The sequence below is a fragment of the Coloeus monedula genome, assembly GCF_965178545.1.
Source record: "Coloeus monedula genome assembly, chromosome: 6".
Taxonomy (NCBI): Eukaryota; Metazoa; Chordata; class Aves; order Passeriformes; family Corvidae; genus Coloeus; species Coloeus monedula.
Genome location: NC_138786.1, coordinates 44,398,448 through 44,422,719, shown reverse-complemented (window position 1 = coordinate 44,422,719; position 24,272 = coordinate 44,398,448). Strand labels below are relative to the sequence as shown.

Here is a 24,272-nt window from a genome sequence, read left to right as displayed (position 1 = left end):
AAGAGAGATAGACACTCCACAGAGGCACAGAGAGACAAAAGGTGTCTTGCCAAGTCAGACATGGAGCTCTGTAACTGTTCACCACTTTGCTCGGTGCTAAGGGAGCAGATTACACTATGGCATAAGCCAGACTGGCTTGCTCCAGGCTGCTACCAAGGTTTTCAAGGTTGCCATCTCTCAGCAGTGGGATCATGTTCTTTCCCAGCCAAGAGCTAACGCCACATTTCATGAAGAAGAAAGCCACAAAGTAGTACAGGTTCTGAAAGTGGAAACACACCTAATACTGTGCTGCTGCCCCATCTGGTCCTGTGCCACCCATTGTGTCCTCTTTGGAAGCTAGATGCGCCATATCCTGTTTGGCACAGTAACTGAGAGTCAGCAAGTACAACATTACCACAGTTGTTACAATCTGCAAAACTTATATTGCTGTCCAACACACTCAGGGTAATATTGCCTGGCATTCATAGGGCATAGCCTGTTTTCCTGTTTTGGGAACCACAGACAACATAAAAATTCTCATCCACCTATTATATCAGTTGTGGGGCACAATTGTATTATTTCATAATACTTTGAAGTCTTACTGATCTCTGAGGGCAAATCACAAGAATGGGGTAGCAGTGCAAGCTCAGGGTTCCTTACTGTGTGCTCCATTCAATGCCACTGATCTTTCCCAGATCTGGAAACATCACCTCAGTGCCCACCTGTACTGCAGGGAGGCTTTTGCCAGGATCTGTGGGACTTGCTTTCTTTTTTCTTCTCATGCTGTTGCGGTTTCCATGGCCATAATTTTTAAAAATCAAATGCAAATATATCAGAGACCAAGCAAACATAAAAGTTTAGTGGAGTTAGGCTTGCCTTGGATCCTCTATCCAACGGGAATAATCAGCCACTTAATGAACTTCACTTAATGTGCTACATGTTACAAAAAATCATGCAGCACTATACCTGCCTATAGGGTTTTCCAGGATATCAACATTCTCATCTGGTTTTCTGCTTCTTACTGCCAAAGTAACAGCTTGTCCCAGGGACACTGTATACCATATTAGAAATAAGAAATGAAAATCTCTGCTCCTTTTGGCTTTGGCAAAGAAATATGGGTTGACACAAGCTGACACAAACCATACAAAACCATATAGCAAAACAAATGCATCATCAAAGGAATTTCTGTTGTCTTTTAGACCTATCTCTTAGCTGTCATGAGCCCATTCTACACCTGATTTCCAGGTGTGGTGGGTACAAGTTATAGTTGTTTCATCCAGCAAACAATATTGCCTGGCACGGTCCAGAGGCAATTTGTCAGCTTCAAGCAGCATAAAATTCTCTTCCAGCTTAATCTCTGTTTTCGCACAACCAATTTTGATGACTTAATATGACTCTGAGCATAACAGAGGAGTTCCTACTTCTCACAACATGACCTCATTTGCCAGAAAAGACCAGAGATGGGAGACACATCTCTAATTACAGTACTGCTGGAGTGATTTGTTACAATATCTTGTGTGTACTCTCTGGCAGCCCGCCCCTTTCCCACTTTTATTCCAACTTCAGAGTTACTTTTTATGTATCACTGTGCATGGACAAAATAAAGGAGAAATAGTTTTACTGGTGGGAAGATAAGTAGTCCCAAGATTTGTGTCATTCACATCATAAACTAAATCCTACTCACTCATCTGGCATACTTACCTTTACTAATAGGGTAACCTGCATTAACTACTCCATCATAATTGTGTTTCAGACTCTTAAATAAGAAGAAGGGTAATTTGCTTCATTGCTCTTTCACTGAGAGCAAAGTATTTTGAATTATCTTTCATTTATTAGGGAAAAAGAGCATGCACATACATACTGGCATCAGAAGCTTTGGTATGCCAATGCCTCTGTGGCAGTGGTGATAGTCCAGAAAGAATTAATGGAAGGAAAAGTATCCTCCCAGCTATTTCTAAGGGATCAAAAATGGAAACTGTGAAAGATTGTATACCAAAGAAATGGCAAGGCTGACACAAAGATGTTTGGAACAGATTCTAAAATAAATAAGAACTGCTTAATATATGGTTTCTGGGCTTGAATGATAAATGAGAGAAGCAAGGGACTCCTGTTGCTGAAGGCCTGATAGTCTTGAAGGAAACAGGACAGAACATGTAACTTCAGCCTGGGAAGAGCTCCAGGTCTGGATGCACCTCCTTCTGTGCTTCAAGACTTGGCTTGCACATTCTGAACCAGGAACATCAACAGAGTTCAGAGAGAAAAATGACTGTTGCTAACCACACGGTGTTTCCATGGGCACTGGCTTCGCTCGGAAGAGCAAGATGATGTTTGCATTGTAGTTTCTAGCATGTTTAAGGAATTTGCTGGTTACAAGTCTGCAATCACCATTCAGTTGTTTCCCTCTGTCAGGGCTCTGTCCTGGCCAACCTGCCCACCCCAGCACCATGTACCCTCTGTGACAGCTCTGGGTCAGCTCAGGACTGAGATATTTAAACACTGAATTCATTCCCAGCCTGATTCCTGCAGCCCTGTCTTGCTGACTCATTTTCCTGCATTTCCTGGGGACCGATGTGAAAGGTAGCATTGTCTCTGGTCTTCTCTCCAGTCCTGTCTCCTTGATAGACCTTGGACCTACACTGTAGTCTTGTCTCCAGGTGTCTCTTGCTCCTCCTATCTGGATCCTGGATCTGTTTTCATTCCTTGCCTTGCTGTGACTGTCAATATCACCGACCCAGTCCTGCTGAGATGCTGCAGGACTGTGTCACTCTCTGTGCTGTGGCCACACCTGGCTCACAGCCTGCAGTCCTTCCCTAGAGCAGCCTGTCAGAGCTGAGAGCACTGATGGACCTGACTCCCCCTGGCCTCCACTAGGACCTTCCCCCAGCCTGCACAAAGCCCAGGACTATGTCAGCCCCCAGGGCTATCAGTCCCTGCCCCAGCACTACTGCACTGGGGCTGGTCTCCAACTGTCCTGCCTGGCCATGGCTGCCACCTTGGCCCTGCCTTAGCCTGGCCCAATTCCCTCAGGAGGTGACAGTACCTGGGGTTGTGGCTGCTCCAAAAGCCACCAGCTGCCCAGACCCTGGCAGGGCTGGTGGGATAGAATCGGCTGCCAGGCCCTGTCTGCTGCTCTAGGAGGATACCCTGTGGCTCCTGGTGCCTGGCCCTGAGGGAGCTGCTGGCCTTGCATTGCCATGCTCTGTCTTCTTCTAGACAGTTCCTGCTCCTTCTGTTCAATTTTCTCAGGAATAGGCCCAGTGATGGGGGCACTAAGAGTATAAGCCTACAGATAATCCCAGGCTAGGGAGGTCTCTGAACTCTAGATCAGAATGTAAATTCCGAATAGAAAAACACAGGTAGCAATGCAATAAGATGCAATAAGATACACCGTGCATGGCAGAAATATGGGAATATGCTGCAATTATTCCAGTTTACTTTGCATTTATAGAGTTGTCTGGAATACTTTATCATCAAGAAGTAGACAAACAGGATTCTTCACAGGACAGTAAGGAAAATGGGAGGTTTAGAAACATGACCTGTATTGAAGGAATGATAGAACACAGTTGCTTAGCTTAGTCAAGACTGGAAGCGTTTTAAGCTGTAAAAAAGAACAATAATCAATAGTTCTGACCATATCAGTTTTGAAAAACGATGGCATCTAGCAGCTTAGAGTGACTGGCAACTTTTCAACCCTGTAGACTATTAATAAATGTTCCTCTTTTATACACTAAAACCAGTTAATGTATTAAAAGTATCACCAACCAGCGTACATCCACAATTATAAATATAATCCTAAGAACAGACATGCAAAATCCTGTATGCCCTGAGGCTAGAGAAATTAAATAATTTTTATAAATTAAATTGTCCTTTTCTCTGATTCAAACAAACAAATAGGAAAGAAAATCACTTTAAAATCACAGTATGTTGCAGATCATTTTTTCTGGTGCTTTTTCTACGATCCCCGCATGTCCCTATTAATTTAAACACAGCAAAAATTGACAAGCATATTTTTCCACTTTTACAGGCACTCCCTCTAGTGACAGCCATGGTTTCTCACTTAGTACGTATCATCTCAAGCACTGCAAGGCTCCAAATTCCATTGTTTTTGTGGTGCTTTCTGAAAAAAATAACATTATTATCATCTGCCAGATCTGATGTGGTTTGTCAGTTATCCTTGCACTGCTTATGTGGTTTATACACAAATCAGATAAACCACAATGGGTTCTAACAAAGAAGCAATTAGGTCTAATTGGTGTTCCATATAGATCACCAGATATCAAAAGCCACATCTTGGAATATCTGCGTGAGGAAATATTTAAACCGGGAAAATAAATCAGTAAAGAGTCGATTAAAAGACTTGGTGGGGTTTTTTTCTGACTAACCAACATGTTTTGCCATACTAGACACTTGGAAGATACACCAATTCCTACCTGTTTCTATTTTAGTATCGCAAATAATTTCTGGCCTGTCAGAACAAAATGCATTAGACACACTGCTTTGACACAGCATCAAGTGTTTGAACAGCCCTATGAAATATTTTCTTCTAGGTTCTTGACAATTCATGTCCATATTTTAAAAATTGTCTTCTATTTCAAGGTAGTTTTTGAGTTTTATGGCTACGGGACATTGAGGAATTCTTGTGCTTTTCCTTTTGCTTTGTTTCATGAAAAAGCCATGAAAAACTTTTCTCTCTTCAAGGCCATCAGGGTAGCAGTGTGTAATATTTGGTCGTTTTTACTGCACATAAGGGTAATGGACACAACAGGGAGATGCGTGGCTTAAGGAAACAAGGAAAAGTCAACAAACAGGAAGGGAGATGCCTCCTCATAAGAACAGTTGCTCTCCGTAGCTCACACGCCTTTTTCCAGAGTGCCAGCCGTCTGCTCGGAAGCGGAACAGACTCATCTGCTTTACCAGGGCAACAGCTGTTGTTTCTGCTCTTCGCAGTCGTTTAGCTGACATGTTTGTAAACACCAATGTGTATTTTGTAAAAATTTAGCGTTTCACAAAACAACTTTATCATAAACACCAGGGCTCTTGTGGAACCTCCCGCCAGCGCCCCCCGTAGGCCCAGCGGTCTCCCGGCAAGGCGGGCCCTGCCCGTCCCTCTCCGCGCTGCCGCCGCGCTGCTACCGCAAAGCCTCTCGGGAGTTGAAGTCCCGCACGCTGCCTTTCCTATGGCGGGCTCGCCGCTTGTGGACTCCATGTCCCATGTAGCGCTGCGAGGGCCCGGTGCCCGGCCCGCGGCCCCGGCAGCTGGCGGCAGGGCGGCTAGTTCAAGTTGCCATAGCGGCGAGGTGAGGCGGGCGGAAGGTGCCCGGGTACGGGGCGGCCTCGCCTCGGAGCGCTGTGCGGTGAGGGCTGGGGGTGCGGGAAGGGAGAGCCGGGGCCGCGGCCAGGACGGTGTGCGGGAGGCGGTTGTCCGGCTTCGGAGCACCGCGGGAGGGCGGGCGCGGATGGGAGCGGCGGCGGGAGGCGCGGGGCGCGGCGGCCGCGGGGTGCCTCGGGACAGTCCGGAGGCCCGGCCGGCGGCGCGCCCGGCGCCGTTTCGGGTTCCACGGTCCTGTCTGGGCCAAAGAACCAGGAGACTCTCAGAGCTGGAGTCGGCTGTTAGTGAAGTTCCCTGCGTGCCCGGCAGGAGGAGGGTTTGCAGAGGGCATTGTGTACGAACAGTGTGGAGGGTTCGTTTTCTGTGTCGTGCTGCCGAAGAGTGCAGGGAGCACGGTGTGCAAAATTGACAGTAAAATGTGGTACTGATCCCTGAAGGCACGATGATGAAATGTCACCATATAGGATCACCTTCCTGGCTTTTTCCGGGCTCAAATACAAGCACTGAAGGAAAGGGCCTTTCAGGTGTCATTTTGTTCCTTTCTGGAATGGCTGTAATTTTTTTTTTTTTTTTTTTTTTGGGTCGTGCTCAGTCTTAGTTGTAAGGCTTCAACCATACCTTTAACACTAAGTTAGTTACCTAGTGATAGGTGAGTCTGTGTGGAGCTGAACAAATAAAACACTTGAGGAATAATCAGGTTGTGTACACTGACTTTATCTTTTTTTTACTTGAGCTGGTGAACTTGACGTTCAGATTGTCGGCTCTACTTCTTACCTTGCAGATCTCTTAACAAGAGAGTCCTTAGTGAAGCTGAAATGCTCTGTTTTCTACAGGAAAGAAAAATACTGAGTATTGATGCTTTTTATCAGTTCAACAAAGGTTATGATCTGTTCGGGTAGCACTAAAAACTAGTAAGAGCTGAATGATTCTCATTGTCAAGTAGGTAATAATGATCATGTGCTGAAATTAGTGTAGCTTTTTGGGAAAAGTAATAAGCTTTATTTTTTGTTTCAATTGATGGGCAAATGTGTGCATACGGAACATTTCTATAAATTTCTACTTTATGATTTTTATTTTTTTTAATCTAAAGTGAAACTTGCACAGTTCCTTTAAAAATGAGGATGTCGCTTTATATAAAACAACTTCTTTACCTTAAAAGTACTTATGGTTCCTTTTAGGTTGCTCATGAGAACAGAGAGGAATGCTTAACCATAAATCGTAAGTTTTCTTCAGACAAAATGTTCTCCTTATCTACTGCTTTCTTTTGCGTCTACCTTGATTACTGACCTTTCTTTTGTGCTTTGGCTAATAAATATTTTAATGAGCCTATTTTTGGACAGCTGAAAATAAACCCATTAATCTTTCCTGCTGTAAATCTTTATTTCCCTTTTTTTCCCCACTGTTTGCTTTTCAATAGTTGGGGCTCTTATGGTTGGGTCTGCTTGTTTTTTGGGTTTTTTTGATTTTTTTTTTTACCAAATTACAGTAAAAACCAATATTATTCCATGTTATTATTTCTACCAGTGTTTTATTTATTTTACTTTTCTTTGTCTTTGAAAATATCCCGTATTTCCTGTTTCACAGTGCTTTTTCAGTCTCATTAAGACTTCATTGCAGCTGACTAGAGTGAGGCACTGGAATAATGAATTCTGATACTGTTAGTAAAAATGTGCTTTAGTGAGGTGAGATAAGAAGAGGAAAGATGAGATAAATTCACCAGTTCAGAAAATATAAGGAATACTGATGTACTTGAGCACAGACTGAGCACATTGATTTGCTCTCCTTTCCTATTGGATAGGTTTCTATCCAAGTATGGGGGACACAAATTTGCAACCTTTTAAAAATTAAATACAAGGATCTGGAAAAATATCATATTGCCTACATATAAAATACAGTATAAGATTTGAGTCCATCCATGGTTCCTTTTTGAAATTTCAGCTCTTAGAGCTAGAAGAATGACATCTTTACTGTGACTTTATTTTTGTTGACTACAGGGCATTCAGGAGTTTGCCAGTCTCTCTTTGTCAAGTCATTCCATGACCTTAAGGCAATCTGCTGCAGTGTGTAATAATTTAAGAAAAAATTTTGATCTAATCTACCTTTTGAGAGTTATTTTAATCTATTACTATGTAACTTTACTATACTAGGCATAGCTGTCTGTAGTTTTTAATAATTTCCCCTGTCTGATGATTGTTGACCTATTTTCCCTCTCTCTTGCCATCCTTGAGACTTAGCAATCTCCGTTCTGAATACAGCTTAGTGAGTAGTGGGAGGTAGAGGAGAATGGTTCTGCAGACCAGGATGATTGATAAAGCATTGATGTCTCCACTGTATGTTTTGGGGGGAGAATTTGCTTTGGGCCATGATTTTATGAGTACTGAACATTTGGAAGCAATGAGAGTGCCTATTTTGATTTCATTTGCTCCTAAGAGCAAGATGCCTCCTGCATCTTGACACTGCTTCATAGTGTGAACAAAGGTAATAATTGAGGATTGGCTGGAAGATCTGCTTCAAAAGTACATCCTGCTGACCCAGACTAGAAAGGCTAATGTAAATGTAGTCTGAGTCTGTGAAGTTGCTTTGGGAATATTGTGCAAGACTGTTCAGTTGCACTCAGGAATTAACATAAGTAATTTTTCTGGTCTTCCTGCCTAGGCTTCAAGATACTGATGGCAGATTCATCCAGTGATTCAGACAACTTTCTTACGGGTCAGATGGGAAGGCGGCCTTTGAGAGCATCCCACAAGAGAGCTCAGATTTATGGTGCTGAAGAAGTTACAGAGAAGATCCATACTTTAGCAAGCACTTTGCAGGTTGTTTACAAAATACGGTTTTAAAGAATTTATAGAGCCTGCATTTCTGTAACGCAGGGTCAAATTTTCATTTCTAAAGTTGTGGAATATACTGTACAGATGGGAATATTGCTTTCTGTGCAAACCAAAAACGGTTTTGGGAAATTGATCATACTGCTTTTGAGCTGAAAGTGTGTGGCTTGTTAGACTTTTATACAGCTGTTATTTCAGACAGTAGTAGAATGTTGTTAGAAACAGTGACATGTTGGGGAATACTATTTATAAAGTTAGGAAACTGAATAGGGCCAAATCAACTTGGTTAGTTTCTCACAAGAGGCATTAAATTTTCTAGGAGAAAGTTTCAGCCTTGTCTTGGTTGTCTTTGTACTGTGTAAATTTCCAAATTTCTGATGAATATGTAGGCAGTCAATTCCTTCAGGGTAGAGCTTACATTTCAAATATTTTCTAGATGTGAAAAAGCACGGTGAGAAGCATTGTTTCTAAACTGGTAAGATTTACATACCTGAGCAAGAAAAAGTGTTCATCTCATTCCTGCTTCTTCAGTGGAAGGTGCAGAGGGAATATCTGACTTTTTTTTGCAAGTGGGAGGAGACATTTAGCTATCCTGACACCATTAATGCTTGAGAATTTGTTCCCATTCTTCTCTTGCTGACAGTTCTGAATACCTAGAGTGGGTGGGTGTATGTTTTATTATTTATTGTTTGGCCAGAAGTATTTTTTTTCCTTTTAAAATATGAGAAAAATCAACATAGAATGGTAAATTTAAACTTCAAAGCTTCTTACCTCGAAAATAAACATCAATCTGGAAAAAAAGATAATAAGTTAATAAGAATACAGTCTGACTGGTTTTTAAAAGGGATTCTTCGGTATTCTCCTGATTCTGTCTAACATCTTTCTAGCTGCTGTTCTGAAATTCTGATTTTAAGCTAACTGCTTTTTGTGGACTGCTTTTCAGCAGATCTGCCATCTGATCCAATTGCTCATCTGGTCAGAGAATGCTCACACAGGGACCTTACCTAGTGTGTTCTCCTTCAAAAACTTGTTATTTCTCAGATCACTGTTCTGTTCTACAAGCAGATAATGTTAAGATCTTTGGATTAAAAAGGTTTTTCTACAAAATGGCTGAAACTTGAAAAAACTTTTTATTTGAAACTGAGGACTTACTGTTGTACTGAAATGATAGCATTTGGTTTTGTTTTTTCCTTTTTCTTTATTTTCCTTCCTTTAGCCATGCTGTACCACTTCAGATTCTGATTACTTGAATAGGATTTTGAATGTGTAGACCCTTTAGAAAGCACTTATGTTTTCAATTTAATCTTAGAAATCAAGAAGGATAAAGACAACAGTAATGTTTGGTTAGAGGAGATTTCTGTTTTCACTTTTTTTTCTAAAACTTTTTTATTTAAGGATACCAACAGAAATCTAAGACATGTTGACCATTTGCTAGGACAATACAGAGAATACAACAAGGAACAAACCAAAGCAATAACAACTGTGAGCAACTTTCAGTTTATCTTAACTTCTTAGGTCTTTTCCATTAGTAGAATTCATAGCTGAAAACTTGATATTAATGGACAGAATATATAAGGAGTTAAGTAGCTGTAAACAGAAACTTCTCATATTTATTAGAGCAATCTAAATCATAGTATAGTAATGTGTTATATAATGAAACCATGACAGGTTTTGTAGGCTTCATTACTTTTCTGGTTTATAAGCACCCAGTAGATTACGTTATGGTGCTATGCCAAGTACAATATGTGTAGCTGAAATGGATTATTAGGGAATATGTTTATTTTGCATGAATAAGTGACAAGATAAAAGCTGAATTATAGCAGGGAATGGGATTGGGATCATACTGATGTAGCTTTTTTCCTGTCATTCTACAACAGTTTCTGGATCTGTTGACCAGCTTGCTCTAAACTACAGAAAGGGTGAAAATTCTAAAATGAGTCTTCTACAAATTTGAAAACAGGTGTCTTAGAGAAAGCAAAACAAGTTAGTGCTGCTAGGGCAAGAGAGGTTTACAATTTGGTTACAAACAAGCTGCAGCAGGTGCTGCCTTGGAACATTTTACATAGGAATATTTTACATGTGAAGATAGAGAGAGTGAAGAAGCAAATGCGTAGAAAAGAAAGCTTGTTTTCTTCAGAGAAAGAGATCCAACACAGTGTATAATTCTGCATGAGTAAAGCATCAATTTAACCATTGTTTACAAGCTTCTCTTAGAAAAAGGAGAACCTTTAGAAATTGATGTTTTGTGGATTGTAAAATAAAGGTGTGACAAACCAAGTGGCTAAGAACCAAAGTTAGCAAATGCAGTTGTAGAAAATGAGATGCAAGTTTGAAAAATGAAGAACTAATATTTGAATATAGCTAGTTCTGTACTCTTAAATTGGGAATGTCTTCCTTTTCCTGGAAATGAAACTTCTGAAAATAGGGGTTTCTGTAAAGCTGCTTAGGGAAATTTGATAGCCATATGTAAAACTGATTCCAGGTAGGGCTGGTAGAAAAATTCTAGTAAAAACTAGTTTCTTTGAAGTTATTTTCTGCATTTTGCAGGACTGTTAATGAGCATTGCTGGCAAATAGGTCTTATTTTGGTTGTAGGAGACAAACTTTTGAGTTTTCATGGTGATGCACCATGTGGTGCACCACTGTTTTAAGAAACTTTATATTTTAAGCTGCCAATGTTGGAAGCATGTTTTGCTATAATTGCAGGAATGTGATATATGAGATATTGAAGAAAAGCTGTTAATAATTCTTAGCTGTACTTGGCTTAAAAATAGTTTTTATTCTCTTAATGACTTTTAAATAAATAATATTTTCCATGCTTTTTAAAAAATAAGTCTGTGTTCATGCTTCAATAAATTACAACTTTTCTGCAGTTAAAAGAAACACTGGAACAATCTATAGGTCAATTAAGGAGCCAGCGACTAATGCAAAACTCTGGGATGAGAAGTGCATCTCTCTCAAGCTTATATCCCAGTGACCTGGATGGAGAAGGAACATCAGGTAAAATACTTAAAGGGCTTGAGTATGCTTAAATTATGTCATATTGCTGTGTTATGCAAAGAGGAAATTAAGAAAAATGTGTAGAAATAGTGGCATGGAAACTCATCATTGATTACATCAAAGAAATTCAGTTTAAAAATTTGGGAGACCTGCATTAAGTTATGCAGTTGTTTATGTGGTAAATTTTTCCAGCTTTCTGTTACGTAGTATTTTCTGCTGATATCCCAAGAGATCTAAATGAAATGTTGATTCTTTCAGCTGAGAAAATAAATTTTCCACTGCATGAGTTGTAGGTACATACAAGTTAAAGCTAAATCCAGAAGATATTGCAGCTTCTGAAGCTTGCTTCACAGCAAAAAGGGAATTTAAATTTTAAATGCATGAGATTATGGATATTTGGAAACAGTGTAAAAGAAAAAAACAGAAGTAATTTATGACCCACAGAAGAGTAGGTTTTTTTCCTTGTATGTCTCAGAAAATTCATTGTATTTTAGGAAAAGGTATGTTTGGGAGGAGTATTCCTTCCAGAGCTGGTACTTAACATATTCTAGTAGAAAGCTCTAAAAATTTCATTCCTATGTCAAAGCTGTGAAATATAATAGTTTGAAGCTCCAATGGGTTTATGTGGAGGAAAAAGTGGTTGGTTGGGCAAATAAAATTTGAGGAAAAACTACTCACTCCTTGGAGAAACAATTCTACTTTCTGGAATACTTGTATGTCATGAGTAAGAAATGTTTAAATTGAAGAAGAGAAGAGCTAAAAGAATCACATGCATGTTATGTAATTTAGTAGTTGTTTTGTCTGTAACGTGACCTGGAAGGACATTGTCAGGATGAAATATGCATTTGTCATGAAGCAAAATGAAAAATTTCCCATACAAAATTTTGTCTTCCTACTTACTCTTTTAATCTCATATCTCCTACAGGGAACCGCCACTTCCTGCCCACTTCTCCTCTCAGGGATTATAGAGACTCACAGGGCAATAAACATCGAAGGTCTAGATCTGCAAGTGTTCGATTTGTCAGTGAGGCAGATAATGTGGACCAGGTACAGAACACTAATGGGAGTTGCTGTCCCAAATAGGCAATATGTGGTCACCAGACTTTTTGCTTTTACATTAAATGAGGTGATTCTGAAGATGCAGCTAAGAATGTTTCAGCTATGATTTGTGCTTTCAGTGTTACCTGCTATTTTTCGTTAGGCAGTCCCCTCTTGTATCTGTCATGAACTTTCATGCAGATCATTATAGAGAAAAAAGATGCAGATGGTAGCGATATCAAAAGTAAAATACGAAAATAATCTCCCTACTTTTTAGGCCATCTAATGACAAAGAAAAATAATGTCTGAATAGCCTGTTTAGTCTGGAGAAGACTGAAAGGGGATCTCAGTAATGCATATTAATATCTCAACATGGGTGTCAAGAGGATGGTGCCACACTCTTCAGTGGTGCCCAGTGACAGGACAAGGAGCAATGGCCGTAAACTAAAACACAGGAAGTTCCACCTCAACATGAGGAAGAACTTTACAATGAGTGTGGCAGAGCAGTGGCACAGGCTGCCCCCGGAGGTTGTGGAGTCTCCCTGTCTGGAGACATTCAGAATCCACCTGGATGAGTGCCTTGTGGAACTGCTCTAGGTGACCCTGCCTTGGCAGGGGGCTTGGATGAGATGATCTCCAGAGGTCCCTTCCAACCAATTATCTTTCACCTTCATGCTGAAGTTCAGTGAGGCTGTGAAGGGGATTATTCTGCTTTAGTTAATGGCATAGGGTATTAGTGCTTTTGCTTCTACTTCAGTGTAGCTTGGATTGATTTTGATCCAACTAGTTCTTCATCTTAGTTCTTGGTCTGACCTGTGAGTGGGATAATTTGACCCTGTACTTCAGGCAGATGATGGGAGGAGGAGAGGATGTGTTTGCCATCATACCCCTTAACTTGTGTCTGCTTGCAGACTTCAGAAAAAATAAATTAATTACCTTAATGAATAAGATTAAAGTGTTTCTGTTATCCTAGAGGTAGAGAGGAGATTTCAATACCTGTTTTTGCTTTTTCAGACAGAGTGGCTAGACTTGCTCGAGTGAATCTGTGTAGACTAATATTAAAGAAGCTGATTGTAAGGTACTCATTAAATCAGTCTTTATTAAATCAGTCTCAGCTTCCAAATAATTTTAAACTTAACTACAATATGTTTTCTCAGTTGACTTTTTGGGAAACTATAGAAATTCCTAGACTTTTATTTAACTCCATTTCATTATCTTTTTAATCTAGTTCTCTCCCCATTCCTTCCTCCCGCATGGTAAGAGTGGAAAATAATCCTTGGAAGGAAATAATGTTATGTGGAAATCTTTCCTTCTAACCATCAAAAAATCTTAGGACTATTTTAGGTTACTTCTAGATATTCTATAAATATCTTGGAAATTTTATTCAAAGGAGTTCCTGCAATGCATACAAAGTTCCTCGTATTAAATATGTGTGTAGGCAAATAGCTTTTTTTCCAGTTTTGATGATAACCGTTGGTTTATTCCTTATTCTTGCTTTTCAGTGAGTGAATATGGCTTTTTTCTTTTCATTAACTATTTTGTAAGAAGAGTATAGTGCTTTGAGGAATGATGAACTACAAGTAGTCATTGATCATGATTATAGGTAGAAATTAGACCAGAGATAAAGCAGTACTGCTTAACTAAAGTTGTGGCGTTTTCTTTTTTTCTGTAACTGGTGTCTCTTTATTCCTATTCTGACTTTTCCTAGCTGAAGTAATTTTTCAGCCGAATAATCTTTTGACACATTTAAGTCCCTCTCCTTCTTAGCACACACATTTTGAAAATATGCTCAATTTTTCAAAGTCTCTTAGGTCAGGTTGAAATTTCTGGGTAATCACACAAGGGAGGTAGTAGTGCCTGTGTCTGAATATTGAAGGCAGTCAGCTTGGTTGTGGAAGATTAAGGTTTAAATTTAGGGCATAGACCAAAGGAATATTACAAATTAATAACGATAATCCTGGCCATGGAACTGTTGACAGGAATAGGTTGCATTAGGATGGATTAACTGTCACTTTCTATCCCATGAAGACTGAATGACCTATTCATTTTTTTTATTTGCTCCCTAAAACTTTGATGATAAGTTGGGAGCCTGCTGAATGGGGAAGTGGGAGGTTCTACAGAGGAAAGTAGATGTGTGTTTTTGTTCTTTTGTTTTTTTTTTTTTTTTTTCCCAAGATCTGAAAAAAGAGCATGTAAAGTCTTGAGCGATACCTGTTCTTGGTAGTTCCTGAAGACATCATACCACTCTGCTTGTTCTGTTTCAAGTTCCTATATCATCTATTTTTAGTAGCATATATAGCTGGGCAGAATTTGTTTTACCTATACTAGCATCTATTAACATGAAATATGTCTCTCCTGAACATTACTTGTTCAGATGTTTCAACTTGCTTTGCATTAGCGTAAAGAGGTGGTGCAGTGTCTAAGCTCTGAACCACCGAAAAAAAGCATAGTTAGGAAACTTGGTTTAGCAAATAAAGTACTGAAAATTAAACTACAATGAGCATGTATTGTGAAGGGTTGATTGAAATAGAAGTGTGCAAGCCTCATCCAGTCATCTAGGCTCAACTACAGTTCATGGAGTTTTATTATTTTGTAGGTTATTTTTGTCTGCTTTATTTTAAAAAGTGTATATATGTGTAGATATGTATTTTTGGAATATCACAGAAAAAAAAGGGTTCCTAAGCCTTAGCTTAATTTGTGTACTTTTATTTACAGCTGCATTCTTTTCACCAGTCTCTTCGAGATCTCAGCAGTGAACAAGTTCGCCTGGGAGATGACATCAGTCGTGAGCTTTCAAGGAGAAATAGGTATAAACAGAATATAACTCCATGTGAAGAACAGTGTGGAAAATAATTCTTAAACTCTTTTATTTAAAAAAATAATTTTGGGGAGAATGGGAGATTGTGCAACATGTAGATGAAAGCAGGATTATGAACTGCTTGTTTTATGTCATCTTCTGCAGTATTTATAAATGTAAATAACACCCATCAATTCCAATTTGTGTAGTATATGGGGCTTTCCTCAGCTTTTTTTTTAAAATATGCACAAAACAACAAGGACTAGGGAATTTCTTTTATTACATCTTTGCTCCTAATTTGTTCTTTTTACTGGAGTCCTTTCAGGGCAAGCTCTCCTGCAGGCCATGATCTATATACTTTCTCGACATGTCGTGCTTTGTTCAACAGCAATAACAGGAGTTTGACTGTTAATTCCTAGTAGGAAAGTACTGTTCAAAAGGGCTGTGTAGATATACCCATAATTTTGTACTTGCTGACCTGATACCTAGCTGATACTTAGATGCTCTGTTTCTTCACTTGAGGAATGGAAATGCTTTTTATCATGAATTTGCCCCTTGAGTCTTGTTTGTAATTATGCTATAAATTATTATGAATAGGCTATGATCTATTATGAATAGGCTGTAGAAGAAATTGAAGTAGCAAAAAATTCTGGGAGGTTGTTGCTGCTTAAAATTATCACGGGTGTTACTTAGTTTTTGCACTGTAGAATATTGTCTTACTTATATTTTCTTATGAAGGACTGATGCTGAATTAAGAAAGACTCTAGAAGAATTGTCTGAAAAGCTCACTGAGTCCCAAAGACAAGAAACGGTGAGTATGACTAACATGAAGAGATTATTTATATTTAGTATTCTAAGCAAAATGTGGGCTGCTAGTTTAATGTGTGTGTTGGTAATTGGTATTGCATATTGATATGTGTATCTGAACATGATCTTTTTTAGGCTACTATAGGTTGTTGAAATATTACCCTTCGATAATTAAATCAGCAAGACAAATTTTGTATTTCAGGTGCTTGTTTTAAGTAAAAGTGTTTTAAAGGTGTGTGTATTGTGAATTTTTCTGTTTCAAAATTCACTGCCTTGGAGGAAGCTGCTTTTTAAACATTGGTTTGAATGCTATTATACTTTTTGAAGATACCTTTGGAAAGATACAAGCTTTCCCATGTTATGATGATATTGCTTCTTGTTCCTCCCTCCCTCCCTGTCCTTTTCAATCCTTATCATCTATGTAGCAAAATGGAAGGAGTCTTTTTGGGCTGCGCTCTTCTCTGAAGGCTTGGTGACAAAATGTAACAAAGAAGGCAGGACAGCCATGACAGTCTTTTCTTGTCTCCTGTATCTGCTGGAAGCAGACTAACTGCAGTCTGTTTTTCTTTAATCTGAAAGAGATCTGCTATTGAGATGAAAGTCAAACAGCATATTGCTGTAGGAAGAAGAGAAGTTGAGAATCACCCCAGTAATTAGTAGGTGAGAATCCTGTAGGTAGTTCTTGACACATAAGGCTTGAGTGTATGCTTTATGTAAGCATTTACTGTGATATTAGTAGCAATGCTGACTTTTCAGAGCTAGTGTTATATATGCTTATTTTCCCATAGGTGATTCATCTTGCCCTAAAATTGCATGAATTGGTACTAAATGCTCTGTCAAGGGCTTTAGTGATGTGTTCGTAACTGATAACAATATTGTTGGCGTGGACCACTTGTTGGTACCAGCAGACTTAATAAACATACTTGTATAAATTCCTGACTCTAGATTAAGTTGGACAGTGATTCAAGAGGCACTATATGTACCAGTTATGTTCTTGATATGATAGAGTCCATTAGGGAAAGAAGACTTGCCTTGTCAGCCTTTGTAGAAAAATAGGATGGGGTTGTCTTTGTTTGAATGTTAATTTTGATTTCTCCTAGTAGCCTGGTAGGATAAAGTAAGTTTATCTGATAAAGAATTCTTGATACTTGCAAAATGCTGTGTTTTTCTTGTAGAAGACTTCTCAGTATACTTATGTTTTTTTCTCTTTCATGTACTAGGAAATTAGCGAATTCATTAAGTTTTAACCAAGGTGATTCTCAAAAGAATAGCTGCTACAACTGTTCAGTGCCTTTGCATGAGAGAAACAAACCTTCCTCAATCCTCTGGAATGCAGGCATCCACATAACTAGCTCTTTGACCTCCTACAGTAGGGTTTCAAGATGTGAAATTGAAGGTTACAACTTTTGACCTGAGAGGAGCAAAAAATAAAAAAAAAGAGAGCTGAAGTGTAAGAAGGAGTTTGTTCATGATAAGGGGAATATCAGAAGAATAAGTGTCTTAGTTGGGAGGGAACATTTTCATACAATAAAGCTATGCAAACTGAAATATTTACTGATATTCTTTTAGTAAAGACACAAATGCTGCAGTAAGCTGCAGTGAGATGATTTTTATGTGTAGGAATAGTAAGAATTCACCTGGAATATTCTGCTCATTGCTGATTATTGATATTATGAAGAGCATTGGCCAAATGGGAAGAAGACTGGAAAGAGGAGAGGGAAAGCAAGAAAACGGGGAAAAATAAAAAAGACCACTGATTCAGAGTTCCTTGAAAAGATAAAATAATTGCTGGGGTTCAATTTGCAGAAGAAACGGGTAGTTAGGAACGATCTAGCCATGTATGATGAATGGCCAAAAAGTGGAAATTTAGTGTACAGTATTAGAACAGAAAGTCATCTAATGATAATTTTGTACAGTAGTAGTCTAATCACCTGTGAGTTAGGAGCTTCTTGATCTGGAAGTGATCTGTCTGCTTTCTGTACTGAGTGATAATCCCTCTGTGGATTTCTTTTTTGAAACTTCTCCAGTGTTTGTTACAACTTGCATATCTTTATGATTTTGTCCTATAGCGAGGGGTTCTTCAGATAGGTTATATATTTTGAGAGGAGCTGCCACTTTTTAGGTGATCTGGTTTGTTTTTTGGGGTTTTTTTTGGTTATTTTGTGTGTGTCTGTGTTGGTTGACGTGTTTTGTCGTAGGTTTTTTTGTTAGTTGTTCTAGGGTGTTTATTTGTTTGGTTTTTAAATCTAACTACTCTTTTATCCCTAATTTTAACTTGAGAGGTTGTTCCGTTTCTTCAGAGGCTTTTCAGAGTGTTGCTTTTCAGGCTGAAAAATTCTGACTTAATGCGTTGTTGCCAATTCCACACCACTTAAAAAGCCTAGTGGTAGCAACATTGTGCACTGCTGCTTTGCCAGTGCTCTCTGATACTAGGTTTGGATCTTCTGCCCTGGTTCAAAGCTTAGTGGTTTCCTATTACCTCATGAGCCTGGCAGAATCAGTGAGATGAGGTAAATGCAAAAGAGAGGAACTTAGTATGGATGTTAAGAATAAAAATAACTCTCATAGTATGCATAGCAAAGCATGAGATTAGAACTAGGGTCTGTTATTGTAGATATTTGAGATCCTTTAGTATGTGTATGCATTCAGGAATTCTAATGAGATTGCTTAATTCAGAATTGATTGTCATTGGTGAAAGTGAGTTGGGTAAGAGGAAATACTGTTTTTCTCAAAACTTCCTTATGCAAAGTTGTGCAGGAACTTTTGTCCTTAGTGCCTTTATGACTTTATTTGGGAGTGTTTATCACCTTGAGGATTGCCATCCTTGTATTTATATTCTGTTGTATGGTTCTTGGCAATAAATTGTCAACTTGAAATCTTGATAATTTCACAGGACAAGCTCATGGTAGAAACATTCTTTTCAGTTCAGTGTCCTTAAGTCTTTATTTTTTTTAGAGACATCTATCTAAATTCTTACGGTTTGGTATATTTGGGGCTGTTTGAAAATTGCCTGTATGTAGGTGTGTGATGATAAAGGTCTAAATCACTGCAGTTCTTCTGAGTCAGTAGTTCAGAATTAATTTTTATTAGAGTTTTGTGATTCTTAGAGCCTTTTTGATGCTGAATTTGAATACTTTAAGATCCACACAACACAATCAATGCACGCTATTTTACCTGTAAAGAGAGCTTTTCCATCTCAATATAAAAACCAGATGACATTGAAGGTTGTGACACAGGCATAGTTGGATGCCTGTTTCAGGTTGAGCACTCTCCATGGCCTTGTACTTGAGAATCTATGTGCAGTTTTGGTAAAAAGCCTTTCAGGTTCTGCAACTCTCTCTATATCAAAATCTCTTTCTTAACTTGACATTTTGTGAGATTCCTTCCTTCTTGAAAAGGGTTTGGATGTTTGCTAGACAGGCATAGAAGCAATTGAAAGAATATTTACTTACTTTATGGTTATATAAGATAGCCGTCTTGGATATTTTCTTGCAATCTCTTGGATAGAAGCACATCCCAAATAGCACAAGATGCTGATCTTTATACATAAAAAGCAACTTAATCGAAGCACAGTTTAGTTCAAATTAGGTAGATGCTTAATTGAGATGGTGCCAGTATAAAATGATGATAGACTGTCTCTGGAAAACGACAGCAGTGACAAGTGAAATGGGTCTTACGTGGAGTTACTGTGGTTATGGTATCTCAGAGGGCCAGGATTATTGTCAGATAATGAACTGTCCTTCAGAACATTGGCTATAAGATTTTTTGGTACTGCACAGGTGTCTTGTAAAAGGTATAACACATATTATCATTTGTCACGAGGGGAAAGTTTAACAATATTTAAAGTTACAGCTCTGAAAAAAGTTTGTTCTTTTTGTGATTTTAATACTCCTGTTTCAAGTATGCATTGATGATAAAATGCGTTGTAACAAGAAAGGCAGCAAAAATCTGTTGCAATAGATTTCTGTTAGCAGCACTTGTGCACTAGGAGTAACAGTGGAAAGCTGAAAAACAGGGCAGAAATTCACTAAGTAGGATGTGCTTTTTGTACAGTAAGCATCCAGCATCTTCCATAAGATTATATTTAGCTGCATGACTTAAATGTCACCCTGGTTTTAAAAAGGACATTCTGTTCTTTGTGTTTAATTGCAGGGGAGGGGAGGAACTTTTTGATAGCCTAATCTGTTTTCATGGGTTTTGCTGCTACCTTAAAGCTTTATGTGGAGACACAGCTCTAGTGTCATCATTATCGTTCAGATAGTCTGTGTTGCTAAAAATGCGTGCTTGAAGTCACATTCTAATATGTTCTGAATGCAGCAGTTTACTGCTAGTATTTCATGTCGTTGTCTAGAGCCTCCATATTCTTTGTACTGTTCTTCAGTGAACCACTTGTCTACACTAAGATTTTTGGTAACATTCAGAGCTCTAGATACATATTTCATGCTAGAAATGTTGTCCTGAGTCAAGGTCGTTTGGAATAAAGGAAGACAAGTATGTTTTTGAGTTTACTCTGCATGTACTAATTAATAAATTAACACTTAACTGTTTCTAATTCTTTTTTTTTTTAATTCCTACTGTTGTATGCCACAGGCTCTGTGACAAACTGAGGAAGGTCAGAGAGGCTACAAAAACATGGGACAATTCTTGTGGGACATAAAGCCTTGCTGAAGTGCCAAGGTGTTACCAATACCATACCAATGTACAAAGTATGGGAAACAAATAGGGGTTATAAGTAGCATGAAAATGTTTGCTGTTTTGTGTTGGTTCTGGGGATTTTTTTGTTTGTTTATTGAAGAGGATTATGTCTGTAACTGGAATTTCCATGCACCTGACAAATACAATGATATATAATCCATCTTTTTTTAGTACGTTGTTAGAAATAATACAATTGTATTCTGGAGTGAGTTGAAGGAAGTTAGAGGCAAGGAAAATCACCTCATAAAATTAATTTCTTACTTGTTCTGAGTTAGTGATGATTTGAAATGAAACTAGAAGTTTGCAGGAATCTAAAGCCTGTCTAGTGCTGCCTTGTGTCATGTTATCTGCTGTGCATGCTAGACCCATGACAGTGAAGAAGTTACTGAACTCTCCTTTGGAATGTCATCTTTGGGGGTGATGTTACTTCTGAATCTTCTGTCAAGTCAAAATTGTACATTTTCTTTTGTAATAGCTTTAGTGCTCACTTGCTTCATTGTAAAAGGTACATGAGAGATCTGAGAAAGCTTGTCTTCAGAAACATATAGTCAAAACCTTTTTTAAAAAATGCAAAACCGCTACTGTTTAATTTCTTTATTTTAGATATGTATAGGGAAAAGGATGACAGCTTGTTTCCTGGTTTTGAGCAAAGATATAACAAGTTTAATGACAGTGGTTTTTTTTGTTCCTGCTACATAGTATCACTGTTTCTGTTAGCTGGAGTATTTTATGAATTCTGAGAAGTAACACTAAGTAGTACTTGTCAAAACAAACATCATGATGTGGTCTTTATCTTTTATACATTAGTTTTTAGTAAGTAATTATTCTGGTTATGACTGCATAGCTTTCATAACTTAGATGGAAGTGCATGGTTTGATGCAGTACCAGGCATCTCCTGATGGTTTTAGGAAAAAATACAGTATTCCAGACTGTAAGCTGTCTATTCATCTGGCTGCACAAGCAAGAAGTGTTTTCTGAGGGATGTATTCTATTGTAAAGAAAGAGTGTTTTGTTTGTTAAGCCGTGTGAAGCCCAGAACATAAGTGTAGCCTTAATTGTGTTTCTGTTGCTACATAACTGTGTTGCTCGTAGTAAAATTTTCTATCTGTGCTTATATGCCTAGTGCTAATGGAGGTGTGCTTAATGGAAAAAGATGAGAACTTACCTCCACATACATCAGAAGCTAGGAGTCGAATGTTGTTTTATGTCTTTCTCTTTTTATTTAAATACCATTTGGGAATAGATATATTGCTTTCTAGTGGTTGCTTAAAATAATTAGTTTTGAGATAGGGAGGAAATGATACTTAAGTGTTTTTCTTGTTACTCTTTAACAAAAAAATTAATTTGTTGCCTGAAGAGGGTGCTGTCTGCTAGCAGTATGAATTGCAAAAGTGAAGTAGTTCTGGTATTCTAGTCTGATTGAGCTTTTATGTTCCTAATCCAAATTGCTTTAATAAATACGTGTTGTTGTTTTTATTAGTTTGTACATGGATTTACAAATATTGGGGAAAAAGGCTTTAAGTGATGTAATTATTTTATGTTGTTACAGTTATTCTCATGTACTTAGTTCTTGTTTACTACTTTTCACTCACAGATTTTGGTGCATTAAGGAGGCAAACACTGGTCTGTTTTGCAGACTGGAGATGGGAAAGAAATGTCCCTCCAGAGGTTAATCAGGCTTGTGACAGAGAAGCTAAGACTTTTGTATTGCAACTTCACATTAGGCTGCTCTAAACTTGATAATGGGATATTTAACGCTTGAGTAGAACCACCACTGTGGAGAAAAATATGCATACACCTAAAGGAGGATACTGCCAGCAAGATAACAATTTGGTTGCCTGCTTGAGTATTTCTGGAGTACTCGCTGCTATAACTAGTTATTTTCTCTTCCATTCTGAATCTGCTTTAACAAAATACAAATTATGTATTCTCTTTTCTTTTCACCCCGTACTCTGTTTACATTTTTGCCATTGATATTTTCACATGTATTAAAAGGCACGCTAATTTCCTACAGCATGGGTTTTTTCCTTTTGAAGGTATCAGAACGGGTAGAGAGAAGACTTCAGGAGATAGAAGAAGAAATGCGTGCTGAAAGACAGCTCGTAGAGAGGCGCCAGGACCAGCTGGGACACATGTCTCTTCAATTACAGGAGGTATGCAAATGAGAGCTTCCCATGTATTTAGGATTTAGTTAGGAATGTGTTCCATTTGTGAGCCTGTACCTGTCAAACTGGCAAAAGTGCTCATATCTTTGGCACATTTTTTAGCTCTCAGTCCAGCTCAGCTTGTTTTGATGACCAGATGGTACCAAATACAGTCTCAGTTCTTCATTATACTGTCTTGTCTATAATTTAGACCTTTTTGGTAACGGCCATAAATCTTCTAAGAACCTACCCCCTATGCCCTTCCTGAAAACCCAAGCAAACAAAAGCAAGTCATTAACTGGATTTTCTCAATTAAAACATTTTATTTTCTAAAAGGTAAACTTTGCTTGCTCGTGCAAATGAACACTTTAATTTATTTCAACAGTCAAAACCACTGTAGTGGCCAGACAGCTTTTCATTGCTTTTTAGTTTCATTCAACAATGCCTGATGAAATATAAAATATTATTTAGGAGACAAATAGAAATGTTTAGAATATAAGTTAAAATTTGAGACAGCTGTTAGCTTTTTTTCTGTACGTTTTAGAAAATATATGAAAAATACTTCTTTTTTTCTGATTTTACTCCTGGTTGGAAAATCTGTGTCTTAACATAGCATAACTTTTTATTTCACTCCCCTTAAGATACAATTTGCAATGTTGTCTCTGTCTGTGCAATAGAATACTATGACTGGGAAGAAATAAGCAGTTCTTTGGTTTTTAGTTTTAGTATTTGCAACAAGGCTTTTTGGAAGACATTACACTGTGCAGTGATACTGAAGAACCTGAAGTTAAGAGTGATGCTATACATTTAATATAAAGCTAGAGACTGTTCAAAGATGTCATATTTTAGAAGATGAGATCCTTTTTTTGATATAGATAAAAAGTAGTGTTTATCGAAAGGCTTGTAATCCTTCTGCCAGTATTTCGGAAAGACTGACTGTTTCATTTTCCCCCCACTTGATGTCCTAGTGGGTGATAAGAACTAGAGTGCTGAATTTCAGTTTTCATTGCTCTTTAATATGCCTGTGTCTGCTTCTAGGTTCTTCAGTAGTGCCTTCAGTCTGGGGAAGGGATGTCTAATGCAATGAATTGGTGTGATTTGATAGTGTTATCTGCAGCATGGAACAATATTTTTTTTATCCTTTTAAAGGGATGATGACTTTACTTTTAAAGGCTTGATGACTTGTAATCTACATTGACACTGCCATGGTTTCCTTAGAAAGAAAACTTGAATTCAAGGGAATGAGTTCAAATGTAGTTCAAGGAATTTTCATATGGTCTTTTGTAGATCACATGAATGATCATAGTCTATGTCATCATGAGCCTTCAGGCTGCGTACCTTTATTCTTGGTAGCTCATCTTTTGAATTTCATGCAAAATGAATATGAAATACTAAGTACATCCTAGACCTATTCCCCTAAGATGTCCATCTGTTTTAATAAGATGGTTTAATCCTTTCTTCTGGAAATTCTGTTTTTGCAAGTCATTTTCCCTGAGGAACTCTTTTCTAAAATACAGCTTAAGTTGCTGTATTTTAGAAAGAATGTACTTGAATTGCCTTGTGTACTTTTGCATAGCCTAGTGATTTTAAAGTAAATAAATATTTTGCTACAATTGTTATTTGGATGAAACATCTTTCTGCATAATTTTGAGCTTGTTA

At 38.1% G+C, this 24,272-nt stretch overlaps 1 protein-coding gene across 1 annotated transcript in view; it reads left to right on the top strand.

Annotated features, from left to right (window-relative positions):
• Positions 1–7,977: 7,977 nt before the first annotated feature.
• CEP128 (centrosomal protein 128) overlaps positions 7,978–24,272 on the top strand; it is a gene marked incomplete at its 5' end in the record, with an annotated part of 104,864 nt that continues 88,569 nt past the window's right edge. The window contains 7 exons of the mRNA XM_082283912.1: positions 7,978–8,121; positions 9,529–9,615; positions 11,006–11,132; positions 12,058–12,179; positions 14,886–14,977; positions 15,706–15,778; positions 22,506–22,622. Coding sequence (XP_082140038.1) covers positions 7,978–8,121; positions 9,529–9,615; positions 11,006–11,132; positions 12,058–12,179; positions 14,886–14,977; positions 15,706–15,778; positions 22,506–22,622 — 762 coding nt within the window. The remainder of the gene's footprint in view (positions 8,122–9,528; positions 9,616–11,005; positions 11,133–12,057; positions 12,180–14,885; positions 14,978–15,705; positions 15,779–22,505; positions 22,623–24,272) is intronic.